The sequence below is a fragment of the Anas platyrhynchos genome, chromosome 3 (genome assembly GCF_047663525.1).
Source record: "Anas platyrhynchos isolate ZD024472 breed Pekin duck chromosome 3, IASCAAS_PekinDuck_T2T, whole genome shotgun sequence".
NCBI lineage: Eukaryota > Metazoa > Chordata > Aves > Anseriformes > Anatidae > Anas > Anas platyrhynchos.
This window is the reverse complement of record NC_092589.1, coordinates 25,647,142-25,675,115: the sequence shown is the minus strand read 5'-3', so window position 1 is coordinate 25,675,115 and position 27,974 is coordinate 25,647,142. Positions and strand designations below refer to the sequence as shown.

At 48.2% G+C, this 27,974-nt stretch overlaps 1 protein-coding gene across 5 annotated transcripts; it reads right to left on the bottom strand.

Moving 5' to 3' along the window:
• Positions 1-82: 82 nt before the first annotated feature.
• Positions 83-27,974, bottom strand: RD3 (RD3 regulator of GUCY2D). Of its 5 annotated transcripts, none has more exons than XM_027453032.3 (4): positions 17,696-18,234; positions 17,285-17,408; positions 9,252-9,577; positions 83-3,784 (listed from the first exon to the last, which is right to left on the bottom strand). In XM_027453032.3, exons 1-4 carry the CDS (start codon positions 17,890-17,892, stop codon positions 3,487-3,489), a joined length of 945 nt encoding a protein of 314 aa, XP_027308833.3. In that variant the 5' UTR covers positions 17,893-18,234; the 3' UTR covers positions 83-3,486. The 5 variants fall into 5 exon arrangements, with proteins under 5 accessions (XP_027308833.3, XP_027308832.2, XP_071891666.1 ...); XM_027453031.3 differs by having other exon boundaries at positions 17,739-17,872; XM_072035565.1 differs by lacking the exons at positions 17,285-17,408; positions 17,696-18,234 and adding an exon at positions 27,647-27,974.

Sequence of the window (27,974 nt, the reverse complement as noted above, 5' to 3'; positions counted from 1 at the left end):
AGCAGGGAACTCGCACCACTCTGGTGCCTGGCTGCGCGTGGGCAGGTGCTGCTTCTTCCATTAAAGACAACAAACACGAGAATTTGTTTTACATCTCACAGCTTTGCTTTAATTCTCTAAGGTTCCCCGGGGAAAGGTACAAACAGGGCGCTCTCGGCAGACAGGTATTTCTTGTGACGTGCGCTCCGTTCCCCAGGGCGAGCCAGCTGCCTGACCGTGTGCTGGTAGCGCCGAGGAACCGCTCTCCTCCTGCACCTCCTCGCAGGCTGCAGCGGGGAGCAGTGACAGGAACACCAGCCCCTTCAGGTCAGATACTCTGGGCTGACACCAAAATCTCAAACAGTTTTGAGACTGATTGAGGATTTGGAGAGATTCTTGGTTCACTCAGGGGGTTGCTGATGGTGCTGTGCTGCTATTTCGCTTTCTGCTCTTTGTAGGAGTGAAGACCCTGGGCTGCCAGGAGAGGCACAGCACAGCGCAGTCCCTCAGAGCCGGGCAGGAGCATGCCTACAGCAGCAGGCAGCGTAGTGCGGGTGCTGGTAAGGACGCGGCGCTCACACTGCAAGCTGCAGGGGGGTTGTTTCAGCCAGGCGTTAGCCCAGCTGGGTGGGCAGGCAGCTGCAGCCTGACTGGGGGAGCTTCCAAAAGCGCTGCAGGGCTCCCACTCCGGGCTGTGCACCACCGTGCTGCAGGGGAGACAACCAGGAGTTGCATGCTGCTGACTTAAAGTAAAATTCTCATCTAGCCACGTAAAACAGGGAATTAGGACAAGGCAAAATGAGCAGTTATTTGTTGCTGCGACCAATGGATCACTTATAGGTCAGTCTACAGCATTGCTAAGACAAACAAGCTTTACAAGCACAGTGCAGCAGCGCGTCCTAGCCCCCTCCCCAGCTCTGCTCCGGTACCAGCTGGCTACGGGTGAGCACAGCGCTTGTTTGACACCTCTGGGGTACTCAGGGGCCTGTAGTGAGATTATAAACCTCAGCGCTTGGTGCCTGAGCATTCCTTTATCCTGTGTGCCCCGTGCAGCTTGCAGAAGAGGTACAAGGAGAAAGTGAAACTGTCTGAAAGCTTGGGTGGTGACATTTTATTGTGGAAATAGAGATGAGAGGTGAGTGGGGGCATGGCAGCTCTCACAGGCACTGCCAGCCTGGCCTCCATGCATGCGTGGCTTGGACCAAAGGTCAGAGTTGTCTCCCTGTGCTGACTGTAAAGCTGCTATCTGCTGGCTGAGGTTGGTAATGAGGGACACAGCGCCATCACAGGCTGCTGCGCTGTGTGTGAACAGCCTTCAGGGGCTTTCCTGGGTGTAGGGAAGTTAGGTACTCCTGATTTTCCCTAGGAAAGAGTGCACACATCACAGACGCTGTACGGTAACAGGGTGAGGTGATGGATCAGAATGGCCTTTCTCTCCCAGCAGTCCATCAATGCACTCAATACTGGAGGTGTCAAAATAGGTGAGTTTAAAAAAAAAAAAATTGACTGCAGAGCTGTAGCATGAAATTCATGACCTCATCTCAGCCTTTAGTACCATCCGCAGCTTGCAAATGTATTTTCAAGACCTAACTTTTTTTCAAAACATTTTTTTTCTGCAAATCGTGATCCCTTGGCAGAAATCACACAGCTTTTAGGCAGCTAAGGCTGTGCCAAGCGTGTCAAGCCTTTGTTTTACTTCACATACACAATCCCAGGACTTCACAGGGACAGAGAGCTGAACAACACCAAGCTGATTGATTGTCACAAGGCTTTAAATCTCCCTCAGTGACCTGGAGGTGGAATAGCCCATCCCAAACTCTATTTGGAAGCCCTGAGTTTTTGATTAGAAATAAGTCTCTGCTCTGGCCCTAGGAGGGGTGCTGGTGGCAGCATTCACCAAGGGGCTAGAAGCTACAGCCTGGTGCTAGTAGGAAGCCTCGTGCTCAGTCTTGGGTAGCCAAGAGAAGGAGCCAGAATCCCACAGACTTTCAGAGAGCTGTGAAGGGTCTCATCTTGATTTGTTTTATGGTGCCCTCCCCCATCTCTGAAAGAAACTGCACATTTCTACTCTAGGATAAATTTCATGTGCTGGAATTCTTCCTAGAGTTGGCATGGCTTCAAAGGATTTTATCTTGGCTGTAGTAGCCACGTGCTGACGCAAAGATCCCCGGGGAAAGGAGCTGGAAGCAGGCAAAAGAACAACAAAGCTAGAGGGCCCTCCAGGAGGCTGGATCCCACTGGGATGACTCCCCAGAAGCCAGTCACGCAGGGAGATTCCTCTCTTCCTTCCTTCCCCATCTCCTGTTGGCCACCACAAAGCATCCTCCTAGTCCTTGGCTTCTCTACAGGACCCACGAAGGTCACTCTGTGACACTCTTTCCTTTCCTGGTGAGTTTTCCCTGCGGATGCTGAACTAGGACCCCAGAAGCTCTCTCCTCAGAGGCATTTTCTTGTTTACACAAGGCCTCAGGAGAACTGTGCTGGCCTACAGGCTACTGGGTTTGCATTAAAGCTGCTTCTGTCACGGTACCACCTCACTCTGTGACACAGGAAAGCTCTCAGCTGAGTGCTCAGGAGAAGACCGAGGGAACAGCCCTTCAGTTGCTCACAGCAGCAGCGTATTGAAGTGATCTGAGCTGTGCTAGGAGGGCCCTGCATGAGAGCTGATTCCCTTCACCCCTGGGTGATATCAGTACTTTCAGATTTAGCCATAACCATTAATCTCAGCCCCGTGGCTTGTTACTGGGGGGCAGGGCAGGGCACACCAAGGGGCAAGGACAGCTTGTGATGCAGCACCGAGGTACCCCTCGTGCTCTGCTTCTGTCCGCTCTGCAGGGGCAAGGTTCAGGGGTTCTGCCTGCACAAGGGAGCAAACAGCCAAGGAACCTGAGCACGCACAGACCAGTTGCTGTGGATAAAGCTGGTCTCCCTTCTCAAAAAGCCTGGCTCTTTTTCTGCTTGGGCTGCATTGCTAATTGTCAGCAAAAAGCTGATCAGGAGCAGTGCTGGGCTTTACCTGTGAAGTCTGCTGCAGCACTCAGAAGAGTTCTTAGCTGGAAAGGAAGTTCAGTTCTACTCTCCCAAACCCAAAATCTTGCAAGCCTTACTCGTGCAAGCAGCCTCCCTGCCTTCAGCAGGACAGCTCCAGCCCGCAGTGCTGACCAGCTCAGGGCAACAGCTCCAGTAGGGAACCACATCCAGGCTGTGGGGAGAGGGAGCAGAGACAGCACAGAACTAATTCATTTTCCACAAGGAAGCAGAAATAAAAAGGAGACAGTAAGTGAGCCTTGCCCGTAAGGTTACCGAGTGCTACTAAATTAAAGGAAAGGCCAGCGTGTTTAGTCAGAAATTGTCACACCACGGGCGTCAGCAGCAGTTGCTATGGTCACAGCTTCTGGGAGAGACGGATGGGAAGGGAGAGCTGGAACAGAGAAAAATGGTGGAGCTAAAAAAGGGTTAACCGGGAGTTTGAAAGATTGCTGTCTAAAAACCTTGTTCAGTACAGAGTCAGTAATCCTTGGTGTTCCGAAATTCGGGCATGCTCCAAACCCTCCTGGTGGGCTGGGTGCCCCGTTCCACGTCTTCAGAGATGGTCTTGATGTCGCTGATGAACGGAGAAATCCTGGACCGGGATTTAAACGTTGTTAGGGAGAGGCTGGTTTTGTTCTTTGTGTTCCACTGCCTGGCCAGCTTCTTGGCCTCTTCCTCCTCTTTGATCTTCTCAGCCACTTCCTGCAGGGCAGAGCGGAAGAGCCGGGACACTTCCTGCACTTCTGGCTCGTATTCAGCAATGAGCTGCCGGAACCTGCGAGCACAGTCAGGGCACAGCTTTGATTAAAAACAGCAAATCGGGGCTTGCTGCCAAGTCACAGCGCTAGGCTTGGCACTTGCATGCTCTCGCCAAACGGGGCTCCTTGGATCAAGCACAACACCAGGGAGGAGCCATGGAGATGTGCTCAAGGTCTCCCAGATCACAAGAAAGCCAGAGAATATAAGGAAGCAGTGAATCACTCTGTCTCACAGGCACAAGAAGCAATAAGGAGCAACAAATAAAGCTGGAAGGTGCCACGTTTGAAACGGAAAGTGCTCCTTTCACACAGCACCTCTTAAATCAGAGCTCAGTGCTATCAGCAGCATAAGGAACAAAATAACTAGACGAGTTTGTGGAAAACATCCCCCTCGGTGCTGATTAAACACGACTGTCCAAACGCAAATTCGTGCTCCAATACTGCCTGAACTGCTGCTTACCAGAAGCTGAGGAGAAACCAGGGAAGGTCCCAGCGGACTTCCCATGTTTCATATTCTCTTTCCCCATAGCATTACCCAGTGGCCACTAGCCAGACTCTTACCCCATAAAACTTCTTGGTTATACATTTGATTGTTTCTCAATATTTAAATTTTGGCGAAATGGCATTTTGTCTTCCTGGGGATGTCTGTAAGATAACAGTGGCTCTGCTGATAACACACGGGTTGGCAGCACAGTACGGGATCTCATTAGACAGCTCTCCATTACTCCCGTGCCTCCTCAGCAAAGAGCTCAGAAGATATATACATATTTTGGACATTCATTAAGCTCAATATGAGGGAAGTGAACAATTCCCAGTGTTTCTTTTGTAGGCGAGGAAGATGAGATGCAGAGCAGGGCAGTTGTTTTGGAGTGAGCCCCTGGCTGGGCCGAGAAGCGAGCGTTCCCTTCTGGACGCCTGGCCCCTAGCTCCCGAGGCTCCCGCACTGGCTGTGCAGATATCCTGCTCTTCTCTCAGAGCGTACGCTAATGACAAAGGGTAACGAGGCTGCTCTTCTGATTGGCATTCACTTCTTAACAATCTATAGGCAACTAGAGCTAAGCTAGAACTTCACCAAAAGGCAGGTATTTATACCTAATGGAAGCTGAAGTGTGCAAGGTCTGTAAGCGTGCTGGTATTTTTCTCTAACAGAACTGAATGATGATGGGAAACAGTGAGACTGTGTTTAAATAAGCCTAGTAAGACAGCTGCTGATAGAGTAAGATCCCGCCTCTGGTTTTATTTCCAATCAGCCCAAGGGATACACCAGGGAGTTCAATGCCCTAGGGACTTGCACTGGGTAATGGTACCGAGGGACACCCAAGGTAACAAGGACAGAAGGAAAGCCAAAGGTGTAACAGAAAGATTCGCTGTGTGTTTACACCTTTTGACCCTCACTGTGGAGGGCTGGTGTTGGACACCTCTCCCAGCACCACGCTATAGCCCAGACATTTCCGTGCTGGTTCTCTCACAGCAAGTACTGGCAGCATTGTATACAGCTGTGGAGAGACCAGCACTGCACGGTGCTGAGGAAGCAGCATCAGCAGAGGTACCAGCCCCTTCCGGGACCTGAGGATCGCCTGCTAAAGTCACCACCACGTTCCCTGGCCATCGCAGTTGCTCAGGATGTGTTCCTGACCTGCCTCGCCCTAGCCCTCATCACTCCCCATCCTGAGGGTTACCCACGACAGTGCTGGCAGAGACTTGCTGTACGTTGCAGGCCCCCTTTCTGCCTCCTGAGGAGGCACTTCAGTGGCGTTGTCACAGAGCCACAAACGCAGTTCTCTCAACAAATACACTTTCCCTTTATCCTACTCAGGCACTTAGACAGATGAGTCCATCAAAACTCACGTCCGCACCATCATTGTTATACTGGGGAAAGCATCCTCAGAGGGCTTTCATTGCAGAGGTGAACTGAATGAGTCATCCCATTATTTTACCTCCGTGTGTATTTTAAAGAGTGCTGCTGTCACATTACATCCATCTACCAGTACATCCTCTTCGTTTTGCACGCAGAAGGCCTCTGCAGAGCCTCTGGTGGTGGAGGCTGTCACACTGCTGGCTTGTGGCCCCAGAGCGGACAGCAGCATGTGCCGGCAAGGAGCAGCACCTAACTCTGGGAACAAGAACAAAAAGGGGTGGTACTGCAGAAAGCGCACCCCCTGAGCACAGAGCTCTGTCACGCCGTGGTGCTACTAACCGGTGGATGTAGCTGAAGCAGTTCTCTGAAGTCAGTGCAACTTCCCACCTTCTCAGCCATCTGCCTGTTTGCGCTCTGCTTAGCTGTGGCAGTGAGAACTGCGCTGTGAGCATGCTCTGCAGCTAACATTTCCCTCTGGGCCCTCCAGGACTGACACACGAGCTGCTTAATACGGATTTGAGCAAGTCTAAAAACCAAACAAAGCCACCCCAAATCCCGTCTGCCAGTCACCTTCAGAAAAGCCACTGTCACCATGACACAGAAGGGCCCCTTCCTCCCCCTGCAGAGGGATGAACTCTGTCCCTCTGCTAGTGCCCGCTGACCAGCATGCCTGGGTCAGGGACAGCCCACGTACGAAGTTCAGGTGGTTTTGCACACCAGAGACACTTCCCAGCAGCATGGACGGGCGCTTTCCCAGAGCACGCAGCGCATGAAAGCACTGCCATGGAGGAGTGGGGCCTGCGCCCTGCACACCACTGCTGGGAAAAGCACGCCACGCACAGCTGCTGGGGGGTCAAGCCCACAGCATTGCACAAGGGCTGCCTGCCCTCTAGCGCAGGGGAACACCCTTGTGCTTCTGCATGGAGTAGTTTTGAACTTGGCAACTGCACAACCGTATCTGAAAATCCATCAGCTGGGTTCCTTACTCATCAGAGCAGAAGGCCTGTCTGTCTGTGAAACAAGTTGTGATGCTCCTGGGAGCTAACCTGTAACACGTTGTGTGAGTGTAACATCAACATCTTCGACGTGATGATCAACAAAAGCCACCCTGAGCCAGCACCAACACCTGAGGAGCGTGCGCATGCACACACAGGGAGGTTCTCTGGTCCAGCTGTGCTTCGGTCACAGTTCAAACAAATCTGTTTAAGTTGTGACCCTTCAGTTTCCTCATACAGCCGTTAGATTTTAAGAGTGGCTACGTTTGGCTTGTATTGCTACTATGCTTATTTTTGTTATTTTTACGTGCTGTCACTTACCTACCTTATTTTGTGGGTCCCCAGTTCAACCATTTCCTAAGTAGAGCCTGAACTTTAAAGGCCCGTTAAATCCAGTACCAGTCATTGGACTTAAACGACATGCCTACAGGTAAGCGTGTTCCTAAGGTCTCCCCAGAGCCTTCTTTTCTCCAGGCTGAACAAACCCAAGTCCCTCAGCCTGCCTTCAGAGGAGAGGTGCTCCAGTCCCTTGATCATCCTCAAGAAAGAGCCTGACCAAACTCACTGTCACTCCCTTCAAACAACCCCAGGATTTAATTTTAAATTATCAGCAATCTCCAAGCCAGTCACCTAAAACTAAAGTTACTCCTGAACCCAACAGTTTCATTTGCAGTGAGGTGAATCGGTGCCTCCAGATATTTGATGGCAGAAGTGATGGTATTTAAAGGGTATTTGAATCCTTCAAATGCAGAATTCAAAGAGGCTCAAGTAAAAGTTGTACTGACTCAAAATACAGCTCTTACAGGACAGGCTGACTGGACCTGGAAAAAACAATCCACTTAAGAAGTCTCCAGTCTTTTCCACACCCATAGAAGCTCTGCTCTCCGTAGATGTGACTGTAGCCACACAAAAGGACAATCTGGGTAATTGTTTACTCCTTTGGAGAATGAAGTGGCATCTCTGACAACTCATACAAAACTGTTTTATTCTAGCTTTGACTGTTAGCTCAGAATCTCACAAAGGAGACCGTGAGCAACACAAGCAGAACAAACTCTGCATCCAAATTCCCAAATCCAGGTTTGTAGATTATTATTTTTTTTGGTGGAAGGTTTTTCTAAAGCTTGCTACATATTGCAAAGTCACGGGGTATTTCAGGAAGAAACATCAGAAGCGTGGTGACCTTGTGATTAAAATACATCATTGGAAATCTGAGAATTTCAGTCAAACTCCTAACTATCATACCCATCCTGTACCTTTGGGGCAAGTTATTAAAATTTCCACTTTATCTCACTGAGAAGAGAACTGATCTAGTTGTGGCTGTCTTCTAGCTAGCTTGCACATTCTTTCTTTTCTCTTGCACCTTTTCAGCTCCTAGCATGGCAAGTCCCTTTCTTTTTCATTTCCTGAACTGCCGGCCACTCAGATAGGAGGCAGGGAAGAAGAGGGATCAACCATTCATTTCTCCAACACAGGAAAAAGGGGTTAGCAGATAAAACCAGGGCCTGTTAGTTTAGGACAAGCAAAACACAGTTTTCCACAGCAAAGCCACAGCTCAGACATGGAACTCTGCCACAAACGCTAAAAGTTTACATGGTCAAAAACAAATCAGGAAAAAACAACCCACAAACTACTGAAAAAGAAGCCACATAGGGCAGTTATGGCCAGAAGGACCACGTCAGGCTCCGAAAGCCTCCAAGCTGCAAGGCACAGCGAGTCAGCGGCTAGTCACGAGGTCCTGTGATCGCCCACACTGCTGGATCTGCTTGCCTTGTTCGTTTTCTTTTCTTTCTGCAGAAGCTCCTGCACTGCATCTGGATCAAACAGCCCCCTGCCCCAGGCCAGCTCTGCCGTTTGTGTGGCCGTGGCATTCCCTTTGCAACCACTGCACTGAAACAAAGGCACTCAAGCCTCCTCCTTCCATGGGGCTCTGCTGACCACACAAACGGCGTGGCATGGAACAAACGATGCCCCCTCTTGAATGATAGAGGCACGCAGTTTGTGAGAGCCTACCAGAGCATCTTCTAAGAGGCTTTTTAACAGGATGGCTTTGTGATTTTTCAGTTATGCACACATGGCCCCTCAGCGTTGTTGTGTTTATCTGCTCTTAGCCATATCCTGGATCCTGAACAAGAGGGAACAACCACTACAAGCCACACTGACATTCATTGAAAATTACAAGCACTCAGCATCTTGCATGACCTGTCCCAGTTAAAAAAATAAAAAAAGCAGCAAGTTGTACATGGCTCAGCTTACCACTCTCTTCTGCAGGCAGTTAGGATCCTCGGGGCCTCCCAGCTCCCGTGCCTGCAGCCTGCTCTCATGGAAATTCCTGTTTGCCAGACAGGCCTTGCTCGGTGGCCCTGGGGATGCTGAGAATTACTTGGAACCCCACGGGGTTTTAGTGGCTTGTTTACGGCGTAGCTCCAAGCTATACAAACCCAAGGCAAGCGCTCTTTCCAGAAGCCTTTAACTGGGGAGAACTTGGCCAGAGTGCCCCCAAACATGGAACAGCTGCCCCAAAAAGAGGAAAGACGTCTCCCTCTGGGGTGCCTCTGTTGGTCCTAAAAACTCCTGTTTCCCCCTCCCGTGCCACAAAGAAGGGAAGGGAAAGGTCAATATCTGTCACCATACCTGAGTATGACAGGCCCACAGTAGGAGGGGTGTATTTTGGTGCACATATCCTCCAGCTGCAGCCTCTCTCCCGGGCTGATGTCGTAGCTCTGCTTTGGATAGCTGACCAGCCAGCCGTAGTCCACCCCAGTCTTGATCTTGCGATACTCATTCTCCCGCTCCCGCTGCTGCTTCTCCGCCTGCTTCAGCTGCCAGCTCAGCTCCATCATCAGCGTCTCGACCACCATCTCGGCAGGGTTCCTCTGGGAAATGCGGCTGGGGGGCTCGTTCCACCTGAACCAGGAGGCCAGCGACATGGCGCCCTGCGTGTCTTCGCTGGGAACAAACTGGGGGCAGGCAGGGAGAGAAAAAAAAGCAGTGCCATCACCAGCACAGCTGAGAACTTTCTCCCCCACACACCCCTCAAGCCCATTGTTCACCTGGAAGCGCTGCTGGGTTAGAAGAACTCAGCAGTGCTGAGCACCTCGAGACATCTCTGCTAGCAAGCTGCACTACCTACAAGAGCTTCAGGCACGTTTCTGCAGGCAGAGGGAGGTTTCTGCAAGCAGAAGCCCTGCTGGCACACACACCTTGGGCACAGCAGAGCCATGCCGATCAGCCGAAGGAGAATTAACTCCCCTTTGTGCAGCCACTTCCAGAGGACAATGCGTGGAACAAAGTTATTAACTATTGTACTTGTGCTGCGACACAACAGAGCCCAGCGCAGGCACCAGGGCCAGGACAGGAGCAGAACAGCATCTGGTTCTTCATGCAGCTCGCTTCCGTGCCTCACTGCTCCCACCCCCGCCGGCCCCAGGGAGCAGGAGTGGCACGAGGCAGGCTGCAGCTGGACCACCAGGAGGCTGCTCCTGGCAGCAGCACCATCAGGCCAGGGTGTCACAAGTTAACGTGAGGGCAGTGCCTCGCTACTGAGGGACAGACACACAGACAGACAGAAGAGGAGAAAAATATGCTTTTAAGCTGCCGTCCCATCACCATCCGCGCTGGGTGAGAAGGCTGCTTCAGGTGCTTCCGCACCTTTACCACTCACTGTCACATAGCCTCGTTCTCCTTCAAAAAACGTTCACATCACATAAATATGTTGCACCATTGAAGAAAAATGCTCCCCAAACCTGGCTGCTCTGTGCAGTGCCCCATGTTTGAAGGGATTTCAAGGTTTAACGCTTAGGCCTTTCTACAATCACAAGGTTTGCCAAAATGCATCAAAGGACAAGTTTCTCTGGTCCAACATCTCCCCTCTCTCAGCAAGCAACACTGGTTTCTTCAGAAGGAAGACAGAAAAGGGCTGAAAATTTCCAGAGGACACAGATCTGGGTGCGTAAGGCTGCATGCACCCTTCTGAGGGTGTATGAGCATTAACTCCTTTGCTAGCTTACAATGCCCACACACGAGGGATCACTACAGTGACTGGTTTTCATCCTGGAGCGCCAGCTCTGACTGTCCCCATGATCCCAGCCCCAGCCAGCGTTTGCTGGAAGCAATCTGCTCCTGTCCAGCATCTGTGCTCTGCAGGAGGAGGAGCAGCGGGTCCTGTTCTTTGCTTCCACCACCAAGGCACCTCCAGCTTGCTGCTCTCTCGCCCTCACATCATCGCTGCTGCTGGCCGGCTTGCCAGGAGGGATGAACTGAGGCTGGAATTGGTGTGCTGACACCGCCAGCTCCACAATGCCACCATCTGAATGTGCCCGGATCGTGCCACATGGTGGCCTCTGCTCACTACTATGCATTAGGGTGAAGACCCTCAGAGCCTTGTCACTGCTGTTACCCCCCTGTGTGTCACATCGGTAGCAGAAGGCAGCAGCAGAGCAGACCACAAGCTGTTGTAACAGATTTTAAAGCTTCCATTTCTCAGCTTTGTGACAACTGCCATTTATCATGAACTTTTACAGGTATCTAACCACTTAAGGTATCGTTCTTATTTCTGCTTGCACCTTCACTGGGTGAAGGAAAGCATACCCTGTCAGCTGTATTTACCAGCAAAAGGTTGGATTCCTTTGCTTTTCTTCTGGCTGTGACTGGGCTGCCACTGGTTTAACTCTGCTCACCTGACTCGAGTTTGGGGTGAGTCAGTGTGCAGCAGAGTAGCTGTAAAGCTGCAGAGCATCCTTCCAGTGACTCCTAGCTCACCAGCTGCTTTGATAGAAGAGGGGAGTTTAGAGGTGAGAACTGGGAAGCAGAGCAAGGAGACGTGGGCTCTGAGCTCTGTCCTGGCTTTCACAGGGCCCTGCGGTGTTCCCACTGCCTCTACCTTGTTGCTTCACCCTATAGAGCTCCCTAAATAAAGCAGCTGTGCCCAGGGAGAGCTGTTTGGCTGATGGCAGAGGACAGTCAGAAGAGCATTTTGGACACTTTGAGCAAGGCATGCCAGACCCACGCTTCGCAGTATCCCACAGCTTTCATAAAGCACTGGTCACAAACAGACTTGATTTTGGAAAAGAACAAAGGTGATACTGAAACACAGATACCACTCTAAATTGGGCTTGCTCTTGTCTCCCATATGTTATTTGGAAAATCTACTTCCACGTGAGGTCAATATGAAGCAAGAAAAGCATCTCACCTGCAACTGAAATGGCCAGTCCTCAAACGAAGCAAAATCCTGTCCAAGCATTTCATGCACGGTGGCAGCTTGTGCTGGCTGTCCCTAAGGGAGCCTTGTTTGTATGAGATTGTTTCCTTCCCCCTCTCTCATCCATCACCTCCTCCTTTTGAGAGCTGGAAGCCGGCCACCTCTACTTAGCAGGCCTGACAAGCCTCCACTCTTTCCCCTGCTGGCCGTTGCAGCCTGCAGAAGGTAGCATGGGCTCCATTAATTGCAGCTGCTGGTTTCAATTTAAAGTTCAGATGCAGGCTAATCATTAAATGACTCAAAATGGCTCTTCTAATAGAAAGGCTCAAAGGACTGTTGGCAGGATGTGGGCAACCGAGGGATGGCAAAAGTTTCAGCCTGACCTTCTTTGGGGAAAAGGACAGATTTAAGCTTTGCGAGCATTCATGTCAAAATTATTAAAAGGCCAGAGACACAGCCCCATCTGAACGCAGACCTTCCTTGTCCTGAAATTGGTCAGTTTTCTGGCTCCTCATAGCAGGTTATCCTGCACCCGAGGAGCTCCTCAGGTGCTATGTAGGAGAATTCCCAAGTGGTTCATGGCAGTCCCACTCCAGGAGCAGCTCTAGGTTTCAAGATTTTTGCCTCGGTGACTCCACCCCAGGACAACCCTTCCCTCACACCGTTACTGCAAGCCTGGCCGAGCACCCTGCAGGATTTTAAGCATCCGTTCACCTTAAGTTACACCGAAGCCTGGAATACCTCGCTTTCCCTCTCACACGCAGCCTTTCTTCTATTTTTAGGGATTGTTAGTGAGTACCTCAGACTTTCTTCATGTAGAAGTTTCCTTTCAGCTTTAAAGAAGCTTTCTGCCTCTCCAAATCTCATTTTTGTTCTCCACGTTGGCAACAACTCTACATGTCTCTCCTTCCCACATACTTTACAGCTTCCTCCAATCCCTCCCCACAACACGTTCTGTGTAATTTCTCCCCATCTTCCCCTTCTTTACCTTCTCCCATATTTCCCCCTGTGATTTTCTCTTCTTGCTCCAGAGAATGTACCAAAGAATCAGCACAAGTATCGGCATCCCCAGGCCTCATTGGGTCTCTCACCTTCCCATAACAGGATTTCAGGTTTTCCTGTCTCTTTTAGTAGAAAAGGGAATGTTTCCATAGCTTCATCTCTGGCTATTCTTCTGCCAGCTGGAGGCTGCTCCTGCAACCTGACAGATATCAGCCTCTTTTCGGCTCTTGCAGGCCAGATCACCACCTGCTAGGACTTGTTACAGCAGGGCTGCTCTCTGGTAAACCATGAGTCAATCAGCAGGACCTGTTTGCCGTGCTAGAAAATAAACTTCTGAATAAAAAATAAATAAAATAAAACTTCTTTCCATTAACACTCCTCCTGGTTCCCGGCTTCCACAGCCCTCCAGAACAGGAAAGGAGTAGCCAGAGGGTGGGAAATGCTTATTTATGACAAAGTGAGAATGTAGTTTGTCTCTATAAAGCTGTGTTCTCAGCTTGATAACTCTCCTGTGCTTTGCCTTTACAGTCTGCCGCTCCAGGAGGACTGCTGACAGTCCCTAGTGACTCTCAGCAGTCGTGTCAGAGCACAGTGGGACAGGACTTAAGGGGCTGGATGGGTAGGAGCCTAATCCAAGGTTGGGTGACATCAGTGGAAAAGCTGCCACTCCGCTGGCTATAGATAGTCCCGGGAAATCCGCTGTCACCCAGGCAGAGCGTACTGACACACCGGGCTGGGGAGCAGGGAAATGCCTTCCCCCCCATCTCGTGGGTGGCAGCTCCTTACGACTGGAGTCACAGAGCAGGGAGATGGGGTTTGTTCATGCAGGATGCCCACCCAACCTCTCTCCACGCGCCAGATCAGAGGGTTACAAGGAAAATGATTTCTAGAAGAAGAGGGGCAAGGCCCATCCCCAAGCTGTGCTTATGATTGTGCTGTTTTAAGGAGATGCAGCTACAGGGAAAACAATGGGAAACTGTGGAGCACACTACTACAATTAATTATTTTTTAATTTGCTTCTTTGGTAAAGATTGAATTATGTTATCCAGAAAAGGCAGAAGCTCAGTGTCCTCTGGACAGCAAGGGCATCTAAGCATCTCTCTGACTGCAGCACAGAGGTAGGTTAAAGCTGGTTTGACTACAGCCAGCTCTGAGGTCCCCAGGTGCTACCCGAGGCGGCATTTAACCAGCTTTCGGGCAGAATCTGTGGCCGTGGCTGTGCTGCTGCCTGTACCTGCATGAGATACCGAGCAGGGACAGTGTCACAGATGAACCCCAGTGCTATTTCTCCCATGAAAAGGATATTTAACTTTGCTCTAAGCAAAGGCTCTCAGCAAGTTCTAATCAAGAAACTGTTGCCAACACCTTCCCAGCTTTATTTGTGTAGCCCACCTGAACTCTGTAAGAACTTCTGCTCTGTTGCTTTTCTGCAGTTTCATGTTGTTACCCTTTCCATACAGGGACTTTTACTCTAGCAGGGCCCAAAGAACCCTATTTCCTATCTGGCTGGAGGCTGCCTTATTGTTCAGCGACATGGGAGGGTCCGTGTTTACAGCTACTTGCTGTGCGATTGTAATCTCAGTGGAAATTACTACAGCCTCAGCCTGAGAGCCCACATCTATCTCCCAAAGCTGCTATGAGGCAATTAGTGCTGAAAAAGCAGCACACGGAGCTTTTCAATGAAGAAGCTTAAAAGCCATGCAAATATCATGTTTTTAATGCAGCAGCATTCCTCATCTTGACCCGCAGGATAAGGAGAGAGGACTCCCAGGGATGCTTGGGGACCTGCGTGCCAACCACAGCAGGAGAAGGTGAATTTGGCTTCATGAGCACACCTGTCCTCCTCCTGATGGACACCAGCTACTTACAGCCCAAGGATTTTCACAGGGGTTAAAACACATCCAAAGCCATGACCCTGTCTGAAGTAGTAGGGCATTTTGAATAACAAGTGTAGGGGATCAAGCCAAGACTTTAATGAAACAGTATTTGCTGTCATGTCTGTGTGGCTGCAGGTGTTTAGGGACAGGCAGAAGAGGCTCACAGTGGTGTAAGAGAGTGAGCTGTATGGGACAGGGCGCTGCAGCCCCCAGCCAGCACTTGCATACAGCCTAATTTTTGTATCCTATATTATTTTTTTCTCCATCAGACATGGCATTTCAGCATCATAGAAGTGGCCTGGCTCTTTGTCAGGTGCAATTGCCATAGAGTCATGAGTCACTTAAGCTGTTTGTGAACGTGCTCTGCTGTGAAAAATCACCATTAGGCAGTGTAACAGGACAGCCAGAGCCTAGCACGTGGTGCTGCAAGACAAAACAGAAATAGAAGTGGTGCCACTTCTATGGGAAGAAAGCTTGAGTCTGAAGACACTACAATGGTTATGTCACATTTTCTACAGCTCATTGCTCTCAAGTTTTTTAGTTTTATTTTTAATTTTTTTAATAATGAGGCTCATTACAATTGAGGACATGTTAAAAATACTGCTTTTACCTCCCCAGCATTTGTGTCATCTGTAATCTCTTCTCAGGACTACAATCTTTTAGAAAACAGGTATCTGGTGCATTTTGTATCTGCGGGGTGAAGAACCATGAATTCAGCATGAGCTGGGCTCCAAGCTCAGGTATGAATGAGAAAGGTGTTTTTCAATCACTAGTCAAAACACGAGCAGAAACGGGAGGTGATCCAAACTGGTACAGCTCCATAATCTTCAGTAGTGCTGGACTAATATAAAACAGATTTGCCTCACTGCAATAAATAAAAGAGCTGTGTTGATTAACTCCAGATGAAAATCCAATCTACAGATCTTAAAGAAAAAGTGAAGGAAGAGCCCAATAGCCTGGAGCTCCACTAATGGCTGGGACTCTGTACAGAGATAATCTGCCTGTTATCTGCAGAAGCAAAGGGGTGGGTGTAACCCAAATCTGCTTACGAAGCATAGTAGCATTTTACAGTTTGTCTTCTTATCAGCGCAAATGAGTTCCATCTGCGGAGAACCAGGCCTACATTTGTGCCAAATTCCCACTCATGCTTTTAAACAATGTTTTCTAATACTAACCACACAAACACTGCCATATGCAACTTACACAAGGCTGTTACTTAAGCCTACCGAAGCCGGGAAGCTGGAAACACACCGATTTGCTCTGTTTGCCTAACTTGTTATTAGAACTCCTATATTTTTCTCAGATACCGCTATCTTGCTGTGCTGGATCAAACACACCTTCAGTTCTGTATCTCACTTTGATCTCTGCAGACTACAAAGTCAGGTTTCCAACGAGGACAGAGGGACACGAAGTATTCTTCACCAGCCATGTAAGTGAGAGTTCAGAAAGTAACAAAGGCACGTAGCTTTCCTGTTATTAAAATTACATAAACCACAAAATGCTGCAATAAATCAGCAACAGGCATGATGTAAGGCTCCAACATAAAAGGTTTTCAAAAATAAAACTCAGAGATCCCCAGCTCATCCTTCCCTAGTCTGCTCTTACTGTAACTACACGTTATTAAATGGGCACTAACATCACAAACCGAGGAGTTCCCCATCCTGTTGTTCACACCAGATACATACAGCTATAGAATTATATAAAAGGGAGAGCTTGAAACTCAGACCCAAACACAAATTTCACCTGTTGCCACATCCACTGAAGTAGTTTTGTTTTTTAATTCATATGTTGTGCCATAGACCAGACTAAGTGCTGTGAAAATACGTGGGCAAGATGTGTGTTCTCCATCCTGATTCTGCTCAGAAAGCAAGAGTAACGCATCACATTATAGTGTCAGAATACATTTTAACAGGCACCTGTACATTTCTGATCAGTCATGAACTGTGGTTACAGCATCCATCAGGAAGAATATGTACAGGACAGGCTCTAAGTCTCACTCTGCCTCAATTCACTGAGGAAATGTCAACCTATGTGGGAGCTTTCCCTGTTCTGAGGAATACAAAGATCAGTGTTCAAGTTGGGTCCTGGTGATAGGAATTCCTTAAAAGCGCACATTGTTTTAAAATTAGCATCCAAAAGATGAATGCTAAGCTTACAGTATGAGAAGTTAAGCCTCTCTTCAAAGAAACCACTTCCAGCACAGGCTCTGAAACCACACACAGCAGTGCTCTGGGGAAGCTCACTTTTCCCTTTGCAGCCCGTGAATGCCCTGCCTGCAGCACGCCTGCAGACAGCAGCACCGAACAGCGCTGTCTCGAGACAGATTTTAACTTCTGTGGGAGCATTAATGGACGCAAAGCGCAGTCAGCTCTCGGTTACACATCCATAAACCCACAGCTGCCTGCCTGACCTCAGTGATAGCAGGTGGGGTTGCTAAATGCCCGGCTTACCACCGAAGACACCTCCTGGGACAGGTGCCTGACCTTTCTGCCCCTTCTTCCCACAACCCAGAGGCGCCAGGGCTGAGCCCAGGTTTGGGGAGACGCGGGAGCACCCCAGCCCCTCCCTGCCCACCCCCCCAGGCTCACCTTCTGCAGCAGCTCCTGTGTGGGCAGCCGGGGCCAGGAGGGTGCCCGGAGGAGGATGTGGCTCGAAGTCAAGCCCTCAGAGCTGGCACGGCAAACTTCAGCCCGCATCGGGGACGGATTAGGCCTGGTGACGAGGGGCGACAGCTGTGCTGCCAGCAGCACGGCGCCGCCCGGGGGCTCCCCCCCTCACCCCACACAGCCGCGGCCGCCTGCCACGCAGCACCCCTGCACTCGGGCGGGCTTCGGCACCGGGTTAAAGACCCCACAGAGCCCCCAAAACTGTGAGGGCTCTCCCGAACTCGTGGCTGAGCCCGCATGAAGGGGAAAGGCTCGCAGCTCGCCGCCCCCGAGCCCTCCCGGCAGCGTCCCCGTCCCCGTCCCCGTCCCCGTCCCCACCGCCCCGTCCCTCACAGCGGACGCGTGGCGACCCCAGCCCTGCTTCGAGCTGCTCCACCTCCGTCCCGCCGAGCGCCAACAGCCTCCCCTCTTCTTCTTCTTTTTATTATTATTCCTCCTCCTTCGCCAGGGCAGCGCCGAAGTTGCGCGGAGCCGCCGCGGGCCGCTCGCTGCCGGCGGCGTGAGGCGGGCGGAGGCGCGGCCGTTGCCATGGCGACCCCGCCATAGCGCTCGGGGGCCCTGAGGCGGCGCTGCCCTGGGGCCGGGGTGTCGATAAATAACGGCCCGGTGAACGGGGCCGCTCGTGGGGTTAATGCGTTTAATTAATAAATGCGGCTGGGCGAGGTCCTGAGGGCTTCTTCTGTCGCGGGGTGGTTGGGGAGGTGGGATGAGGTGAAGGTGGTAGTGGGAGAGGAGCTGGTGATGGCGGGGGGTGTCCGAGGGCTGCGCTGCATCTGGGAAAGAGGCGAAAGAGAGGTCTGGGGAATGGGGACTGTGGGGATACTGCGAGGTGCCTGTGTTTAGGAAGAGGTTGGTAAGGTGAGAGGGGTGAGAACTGTCCTGGAGCTGCCCGAGAGAGCGGTGTGACAGCCCTCACCACGGGGCACCTGTGAAACCCAAGTGTCTGTGCAAAGTCAAGTCCATGCTGAAAAGGTTTGTAAGTCAGCGCCCATGTCCGGACACCTTGGGGCTTACACAGCCAGGAGACAGCGGGGATTCGGACTCCTTAAGTCCGTGCAGCACATGCGTAAATCAAAACAGAGGGAAGGAGGAACATCAGCTTCAAAGCAGCCCAGCAAAACAATTACAGGTTAAAAGATATCCACGGCTGTCTGAATTAAAATGTATGAGGAGGGCTTTTTTTTTTTAATGTCTAGTTTATTATTAGATCAAATGACACAACCGGACTAACAAAGATTAGAAGCATTTTGTGCTCTAATTATTTGTGGAGGATTATGTGTCTGTCCTCAGCTTCAACTCCAGCCCAGCAGACTACCAGCATGCAGAGATTTATAACGTTCTCTGTGGGCTCATTTCAACCCAGGATTGTAGAGTTTTAATTAAAAGTCATCTTACACAGCTAAAGACCTTTATATTTTCATCCATTAAAACTTATTTCTAAAGTCATCATCTCTGACTGATGCAGAACAAACCCCATCTCGGAAACACGGAGGTACCAGGTAAAGGAGTTGCATTTTCAGCATAGTGAATTCCTGGGAAAATCCTGCCACAAACTCAGGGTACTGATGGCTGGCAAATATCTTCAGGAGCATTTATTTGGAGATATAGGAGCGATCACCCATCTCTTCCACACCTTTTTTTAGCAGCTGAAGTCAATCAATCTTACACTAGCACTGCTACGACGGAGATGATCAGTAACCAGCCGGATCACCAGTTGCTTAGTAGCAGTACTCCAGTAACAGAGGCGGAGTAGAGCTGTATTCAGCAGTATGTCTTCCAAGAGATGTCATGACAATCAAGTTTCACCATGTGATAAATTGTCATACAGCCCATTTGGGACCGCTGTTTTTTGCCATTTATCAGATGCTGTCGTGACTCACCTGAGCATGTTACTAGCCCCAGAGCTGCAGCCCCTGAATGCTGAATGCAGAACCTTTGCACTGCAGCATCAAAGTCACAGCCCTCTGACACTGGCACTTAAGTTGGGCTTCTCCAATCAGTAGTAATTGAGCTGCTACTATCTTCTGCATGGGTTTAACCATAAGCAAATAATCTCGAGTTATCACTGACAAAAAGCAAATATAATATGGCAGAGTTACACTGGGTCTACTGGCTTTTGACTAAGCTAGTAAAGTGTGTCAATGAATATAATGGGGCTCACAGAGGGAACATTGCCTTCCTCAAAGGCTTAAAATCTTGCTTAGAAAAGTGCCATTTTCATAGCTATTTGTCATATTTTTGTCACGCTTGTTTTCCCTCAGTGAAGCAGTTTTTCATTCACCGGGAAGATCTTCTTCCTGCTGTTTACTTCAAATCCAGTCAGCCCACCCACACACAAGTGCACTATGAGCGAAAAAGAAAAAGTTCATTCACTCTCCAGCAGCAGTCCCAAGCCTTTTTGGCACTGAGGCTCACTTGGGAAAAACTGGCAAGGTTACTGTATCTCTTCCAGCACCTCTCTCTTTCTCTGCCCCATCAGTGTGGGGCTGCCCCATCTTCCCTCTGCACGCTATTGCTGCTTTGTGAGCATGGGGCTGTATCCATCAAGGCTGAATGGTTTGGGGCTGATACTGCAGCTGCTGCTGGGTGTCCCCTGCCCAGTTCCCCTCAGGGGCTGATGGGCCAAAAAGGTTAAAAACGAGCAGCTCACACAACAGTACCCTGGGTCGGTAAAAGAGATGGGTACCCAGATACAGTGTTCCAGCGCGCAGCTGGATGAAGAGGAAGGCATACGGGTGTTTCTCAGGTAAACCTGTTAGACAGGACCATTACAGAGACATTTGTACTTCATAAGTTGCACATTGTGGAGACCTTTGCCTTCAGATAATCACACCATAATGTTCAAGCAAGGATAGCTCTGAAATGAGCAGCCTTTCTCCTGTCAGCTCATGCAAGCTCCTGTGTGATAGGCATGCTATTGTGTCGGAGTAGGATCTGGTGTTTTTTTTTCCTCCCCTTCCCTCTTTTAGGAGAAAATGACAGGCACTATGGCTAACTAAAACCCGAAGAACCTGAGGCCATAGAAAACAACCATGGGGTGCTACAATGCCGGGAATGGAAAGAGATCAGTTTAAAGGAATATTATTTAGAGTAAAGGAAGAAAATGTAGACAGAAGCTGTGAATTCACATAAAAGGTTTACATCATGGGCAAATATTTCCTGTAGACAAGAAGTCCCAAAACAAAACATTTCAAAGGACTCTGGCAAAGCCATAGAAAATGTTTGCTTTGCAGAGTGAGGGAGGCAGAGTGAGTTCCCCACCAGGAACACTAAACCTCTAACCTCAACAGCAGTAGGAGGTAAAAGCCTACAAGTCTTTCTTCTTCGCTGCATCCATTGCCCACTCAGTGCAGGCAGCATTAACTGCTTCTTGCTACTGCTGCACTGTAGTCTGTGAAGAGAGGCTGGATGTACACTGAGCCTTGTGTGCTTCAGGGCATCCTGAACCCTGGTGCATGGAGTATACTTAGCCCTGGCCCTCAAAAACACGTATATTTGTTGAGATTATCCACACTACAATAACCCAACAACCTTCCAGCTATGGCATTTTCCCTTCTCTCTGAGGCATCCCATAAGCGTGTACCGTAAGTAACTGGCAGAACCTCTGCTGGTGCTTCACAGCCATGCAGCACCGCACAATCCAATACACAGCTTTTAAAATGTTGCCTCCTTCTTGCCTTTCTGTTTGCCTCTATAAACACTCATTTACCAGAAGTGCAGTGGGCTGTCTGAGGGCTGATTATCTTAACCGAGCAACTTAACTGAGCAAATATTAGTCCCGTGTTTTTAGCGGAATGAGTGAAAATGATGAAGTGTCATGAAATATTCAGCCAAAAAACAGACGTAGAAAGGCAAGCTGAGCAGCAAAAATTACAACACAGATGGTCATGATAAATTAGTTGAAGACACTAGGCTGCAGGGTGGGAGATGCAAAAAAAAAATTAAAAATGCCATGGAGCCTACGAGTAGACAGATGTCAAAAATATCTGCGATTATGTGCTTAATTGCACTCTGTCTGATTGCTTGGTTCCTAACGTAAACTATTAACATATAATAATCTCCAAAGGACATTATCAAGGTTGTTAGCTTTTAAAATGACCATGTCTCAAAAGTTGACACAGTCTTAATGTCACATTTACATGCTGTAGCAGTTTTCTGAGCAACGATTTTCATCACATGATGAAAATTTTTCCAGTACAAAAGACATTACTGCTTTCACACCGTATCTGCAGATTTCTCCTTTGTCTTACTGAAATGCACACTATTTTATCTTACAGTGTTTGAAGCAGATCTGACAGCAATTGACAAATTTTTCAGTAGCCCCAATGGGCTTTGGATCATTCTCTTTAGGATCTGCTCAGTACAAGAGGAATTTTGCCATTCAGTTTTACAGGATCAAGACCTTGCCCTTACTCTGAGCTTGTTCCAAAATCTGCTGAAATCGATGGATCTGAGATGACTTTGAAGGGAGTATGAGAAAATAAATAAAAGAAAAAAAAATAAAAGGAAAAAGGTGATAATGATAAGTTTCTTCTAATCCAGATGCAAAGCATATAGGGATTCTAACTTTTGATTCACACAGTGTGTAACCTAATTATATCAGTGAAACTTTATGGGATGTATTGTGTAAGAAATAATAACTTTCTCAGATACGTCTCCTGCAGGAGAGATCAGTAGGAAGAAATAAGACACGGATCCTTACGAAACTGTTCTAGGGATTTGAGACTGGAGGCCACAACAGTGGAAAGGTCCTCTGGAGGCAACAACTGGAAATCTGAACAAGCCCCAGCGGGATGACACTCTGTGCAGTGCCTCCTCGAGAAAGGTGTGCACACTCTTCTGAGCTTCAGAGCATGCCTGTATGCTTGTGGGTTTAGCAGGTGCCTCTTCTAAATGTTTGGGAAAAGATGCAGAGTATAAAGTCTCCCCGTCACTACATCCTAAGATCTTAAAGCCTACATCCCACAGTTAGGGAAGTAGGACAGCCACTTTGCAATGCCAACAGCCACTTAAGAATAACACTTTCTGAAATGGTGGTGCTCCAGAGAGGAGTACCCTGTGTGCATTTGAATCAAGCCCCCATTCTGTGGGATATTTGTTATATCCACAGGAGGTGCAAAAACTGCTTCAGCTCAGCTGGCTGGGAAAAGCAGGGCACAGTCACAACAATTTGCGCGTTCCTGCACATCAGGTTTTTGACAAGTGAACTGAGTGCATTGCATCTGCTGCCTCCTGACTGCATGATTGAGGCCTGGAGGGACCGAGTGTTGCAGGGGTGAGGGGGGATCTTGGTCACCACTTGTGGGTCACCAGCAAGCCCCATTGATTACCCAGGGAGGGTAGGAACTGGGGAATCCAGTGCTAGTTCAGTTTTTCAGATCATGTCAAACTTGATCTCTTCAGAATATGAATTCTTAAGGGTAAATCTGAAGATAAATGTCCTGAGCATTATTCCTTCAGTTAAACACCCATTTTCCAAAGGAAATGTAGCATTACCCACCCACGGACCTGTATTTCTTTCAGTGTGGGAGGTCAACATTTGAAACTCTAATCCCACAAATGATGAGATTTATTCTAAATCTAGAGCCTGTGATTTCTTTTTTTCCTTTTTTCTTTTTCTTTCTTTTTCCTTTTCTTTTTTTTTTCTTTTCTTTTTCTTTTTCTTTTCCTTTTTCTTTTCTTTTCTTTTCTTTTTCTTTTTCTTTTTCTTTTTCTTTTTCTTTTTCTTTTTCTTTTTCTTTTTCTTTTTCTTTTTCTTTTTCTTTTTCTTTTTCTTTTTCTTTTTCTTTTTTTTCTTTTTCCTTTTCCTTTTCCTTTTCTTTTTCTTTTTCTTTTTCTTTTTCTTTTTCTTTTTCTTTTTCTTTTTCTTTTTCTTTTTCTTTTTCTTTTTCTTTTTCTTTTTCTTTTTTTTCTTTTTCCTTTTCCTTTTCCTTTTCCTTTTCTTTTTCTTTTTCTTTTTCTTTTTCTTTTTCTTTTTCTTTTTCTTTTTCTTTTTCTTTTTCTTTTTCTTTTTCTTTTTCTTTTTCTTTTTCTTTTTCTTTTTCTTTTTCTTTTTCTTTTTCTTTTTTTCTTCTCCTTCTCCTTCTCCTTCTCCTTCTCCTTCTCCTTCTCCTTCTCCTTCTCCTTCTCCTCCTTCTCCTTCTTTTTTGTCCCATTTAAATTCAGCTGAACAATTGCTCTTTCCTTACAGCCAGTCCCAGGCCACCTGAGCTACCCATTACCCAGCACTAGGCTGAGACCATCAGCAACCAAAGACTGCACATGCTGCAAGGGAGCTTCACTAGGGAAAGTGTTAAATGCAGTGATTTAGCAACAGCACATGTTTGCAGTCTCCTAAACAGACGGTGATCTATGGAAGCAGATGCATCTAGTAAATTGTATTCACAACACGTAGACATTCAGCTCAACCAGTCCCGAGCCTCTGAGTTGCAGCATCTCACTGCAGCATGGTCCTGTACACCACTGGAAGGCAAAACTTCATACCTGTGGCATGAGGCAGCAAGTGCAAGAGCATGCACAGAGGCTGGCGGGCAGCAGCTATCAAGATGTATTTGAAATAACTCAGGCTCAGCCCAGATGAGATCTTCTAGTTTGATGGTTATCCACCACCCCGCCCTTCTGTATGACAGAAATGCTTTTGAGCCTGCCAATAAATGTTCTACACCATAACTCAAAACATTAATTATTTGACAAGCTACCAGTGCTCATTTTCGTATCGCTGCAGCCATCGGTTTTCTGTTGTGATTGTAAATGGTTAAGCAAGCTGTATGCCAGGAGGAGTAATCTGCTGTAATACGCCGTGGTCTGATGCACGCACCTAGATTGGAGTGTTACTTAAGCTTTAATCCCCGAGAAATCAGTGATTACCCACAGGAGACAAATGGAGGGCTGTTTATAGGAGAGTTGCTAGACAACAGCGCGCTGTTTAAAGTCTATTTGTCCAAAGATTAACCACATTTTGGAGGCTAACAACTTTTCCAGCAACCAGCTTATGGAAAAAAAAAAAAAAGAAGTTTAAAGCATGTACTTTTTAAAAAAGAAGAGAGTATCGCCATTATTACTTGGCATTTGCAATGACACGAGGGAACGGTGAGTGTGCTGCAGAACGCAGAGGAAGGGGCTCTTCGGGCTCCGTGCACAGAGGCAATGCAGGAGCAGCACGGCGGGGACTGTGCACAGGTCCCTGCCACCCCCCTGCACGCACAGCGTCTGCACGGCCCCAGCATTTACACGGCAGTGCCAGGCAGCTGCTTGAAAGCCTTTCATTCACTGGCTCCCTCAGAGAAATAAGTGGAACAAAAAACAGCAAAAATGACAAAAAATGTACTATTAAATCCATCTCTTTTTTAAACTATGTTGTTTTTTCCTTTGTACCCAATACAGAAAATGAAGCCAGGGAAGTGTGGGGGCAGGAGTGGGGTCCTGTGTCAAAGGAGAAGCAGGATGAAAAACCCAACAGAGGATCAGAAAAGCGAGATGTTCGTGATCAGGCCCTCAGATCCCTTTTTCAATTTTTAAGGAGCAAGTGTCTGGATTATATAGACTTTACAATATATGGCCCCTCTGTTGCTTGGCAACTTTCTGAAATAATCTTGGTTTTAGCAAAGAAGGAGCTGTTCAAAGTGTACATGAGTGCTTCAAAATCCAATCCTCTTAAATTATTTTCTCAAAGCCTGGTCAGCTCTCCTTTTTCTCTTCTTAACATATGTCAACAACACTGTCACTTTCCCTTTTCTTTTTGCAAAGTCCACACAGGACTTTAGGAGCACATGGTTACAGAAATGCCCTCTTCTGACCTCTTCTTCCACGTGGAGAAATTCAGCAACTTTGCGCAATTGTCCCACAATTTGTGCAGAACAAAAATCCTGTCCCTCCAGGCCTTATTCTGGCTGCCCATAGACATTAGGGGGCTATTTTTGTGGTGGAAGTATATTCCCTCAAACGAGGATTTCAGGATAAGGTCCGTGGTGCTTCCAAATGAAGGCAGGAGCAGCTCCAGGCCTAGCAGCGAAGCAGCAAGGAGGGTCCAGCAAAACCGTGACCAGGGTGGTCATCTCAACAACCACCCGTGCTAAGGCAGCATGAGGCAGCACGTGGAGGATGTCCTTGACACATCTTTATCTAATCTGCTCTTAAACTGCCAGTGTCAGGGGTCCTGTGGCCTCCCTTGGCTACTAGCTGTACTACACAGGTTTCCCAATAACAGCTTTTTTTTCATATCTAGGAAAAGTTCCCCTCAACTTAAACAAAGTCAACGGGGAGAACAGCTGCCACAGTATCATATCAGTGACCTGTATTCATCTTGTGACCTGCTGTGACCTCCAGGACTTATTTTGCAGTACTTCTGCTGCTTTTATAGTTGTGCATTCCTAAATATATCATTTTGCCTTCATCATTATTGAGTTTCATTCTGGGCAGTTTCCCCTGTTAGTCCAGAGCATTTCTATCTCAGGCCCTCACTCCAGGTGCTTTCAGTCCTTCCTGGCAAGAAAGTAATTGCAAAATGATATAAATACATTCTCCAGTCAGTCCCACTGGATGCTAATAAAAATATCCAGCCGAGCCAGGCTGGTAGCAAATCCCCGTGAGGCCTTATTTGAATTATGCTGAGATAAAGGAACCAGAGAGAGCTCTGAGAGTGGTTTTTCAGCCAGCACTTCTTTGTTACGGTACTTCATCTATACCACAGTGTCCCTTGTGCACCATTAGCTTACAAGTAGCTGCACAGAAGTCTGTGCCACCAAGAGCAGGATTTGGCCTGCACATTACTATGATTTGCTGATCTGGTCCATGCAGTTTCAACAGCCATCAAGATGAAGACAAGCTATTCTTAGATTGAGGAACAGCATTAGCACTCAGAGTTGCAAGAAAAGCAGATAAATATGTCCCCAGGCACGGCCTTTTTGTGAGATGAAGCCAGTTAGGGCCAACCCTGACTCCCAGGCCAGCCATTTGGACGTCTATACACAAAGCCTCTGAGGCACAGGACGTGTCTTCCCGAGACAAAGCTATAACCTGCTTTCAAATTCAGAGGAAGATTTGATCCTGGATTTTCTGCAGGAACTCGAAGGGACAAAGGCGAACCAATGCTAACATCACTGAAGATTTCCTCCCCATAGGTGGGCCAGGCAAATCACAGCCACTGTACCAGAGAAGTTTAGTCTCAGGAAGAAAATTCATACAATTCAGACTCCAATTCTGAGAGGTGCTGAGCTCCCTGTGTACCTTACCTACGAGATAATCCCATGACCTGAGGGATCTCTGTACCTTTGTCCCCACTGTAGAAAATACCAGTTTGGTAGGTGGGATCATTTATTGAGATAAGGGAGCAGGAACTGCCGAAAACCTGAAGACTGGGTGATGAGAGCTCTGCAAGCAAGAGCAGAGGCAGTCTGGAGAGAAAATGCAGAAGCAAGACATTCTTTTCACATGCAAAACTGTCCACCCCCTTATATCAAAAAAAAGACAAGCCATTCCCTTGTGCAAGTTAGCAAAAATATACTGAACATCTCTGTTCAATGATGCATTCAAGTAATTCCCTGTCAAATGACAGTCTCTGTCCCACTATATGCAGCCTCTCCAGACTTGCAGAGGAAGAAGAGGTTCAAAGTGCATCAGCGGGTGCCATTCCCAGCCCAGTCTCTGAGGGACCACTCTTCACACCCCATGTATCTAGTGCCTTGTTTGTGGGCTGCAGAGAAAGGCCATCACTGGGTTGGGCATGAAGACTGAGCCATGCGAGCACCTGAGACCTGTGAGGAAAGCAGTATCCCACCACCCTGGGCAGGATGCTGCTGAGCAAAGCCCTGAGACAAGGAATGGTTTTTAAAAGAAAGCCTCCTTTCCTTCCTGGCACTGCAGTGACATGGTAGTCTGCTCAGAGTTCGCCTACCAGAAGGAAGAGACTGTCTCATTTCAGAGCAGCCTCTGTGAGGACACCCTTTTTCTGCTGTTAGACTGCTTTTTCCTAATTCTCCTAAATAATATACTTCATAATACTCAATGCTTTTTTTTTTTTTTTTTCTTTTTTTTTTTCATGTAGATAACCGTCAAGTGCTTGCAAAAAATGAAATGGAAACCTCAGTGAACAACCTAGTGTCTTGAAGGGGGACTGCCAGGTGCTGCTGCTGCTGAAGGACTCCTGCTTTAGCAGCAGGTAGCACAATTAGAAAAATTCTCCTGTAAAATTAAAGACAAAAAGCAAAATGTAAAAGAAATAACCCATTTCACCTTCAGCTATTTATTGCTAAAGCAAAATTGCAGCAGGCCCGACTGCCATCTTACCTTTCCCTCCTGCTGCTGTCAGGCCTCAAACCCTCCTGGTGGTGGTCTCCAGAGGGGCTGTGCAAACTCTGAGGAGTGGGCTGCATTTTGGTAGTGGCAGATCAACTTCTTGGGTTTTGATGTCCAGCAGCTGGCAGTCTGCCTTCTTGGAAAGTGGCCTGTCTTCCTCAGTGACCCATAATGTGTGCACCATACAGCTTGCGAAGCTGGCCTTCCTCCTATTCCTGGGGGTGTAAGCACACAGCCTCATACCAAGGCCATCAGCATGTCCCTGAGCTGGAGAAATGAGCCTTTGCACTGCTTGTCTTGCCCTGTTTTTCTGATATAC

Bases quoted from the DNA above. Each gene is read 5' to 3' on its own strand.
- RD3 (XM_027453032.3), bottom strand. From the start codon at position 17,892: ATGGCAACGGCCGCGCCTCCGCCCGCCTCACGCCGCCGGCAGCGAGCG. The intron at 17,409-17,695 runs GTGAGGGACGGG...CCTCGTCACCAG, and splicing joins GGGGTCGCCACGCGTCCGCT to GCCTAATCCGTCCCCGATGC. The intron at 9,578-17,284 runs GTGAGCCTGGGG...GCCTGCCCCCAG, and splicing joins CACAGGAGCTGCTGCAGAAG to TTTGTTCCCAGCGAAGACAC.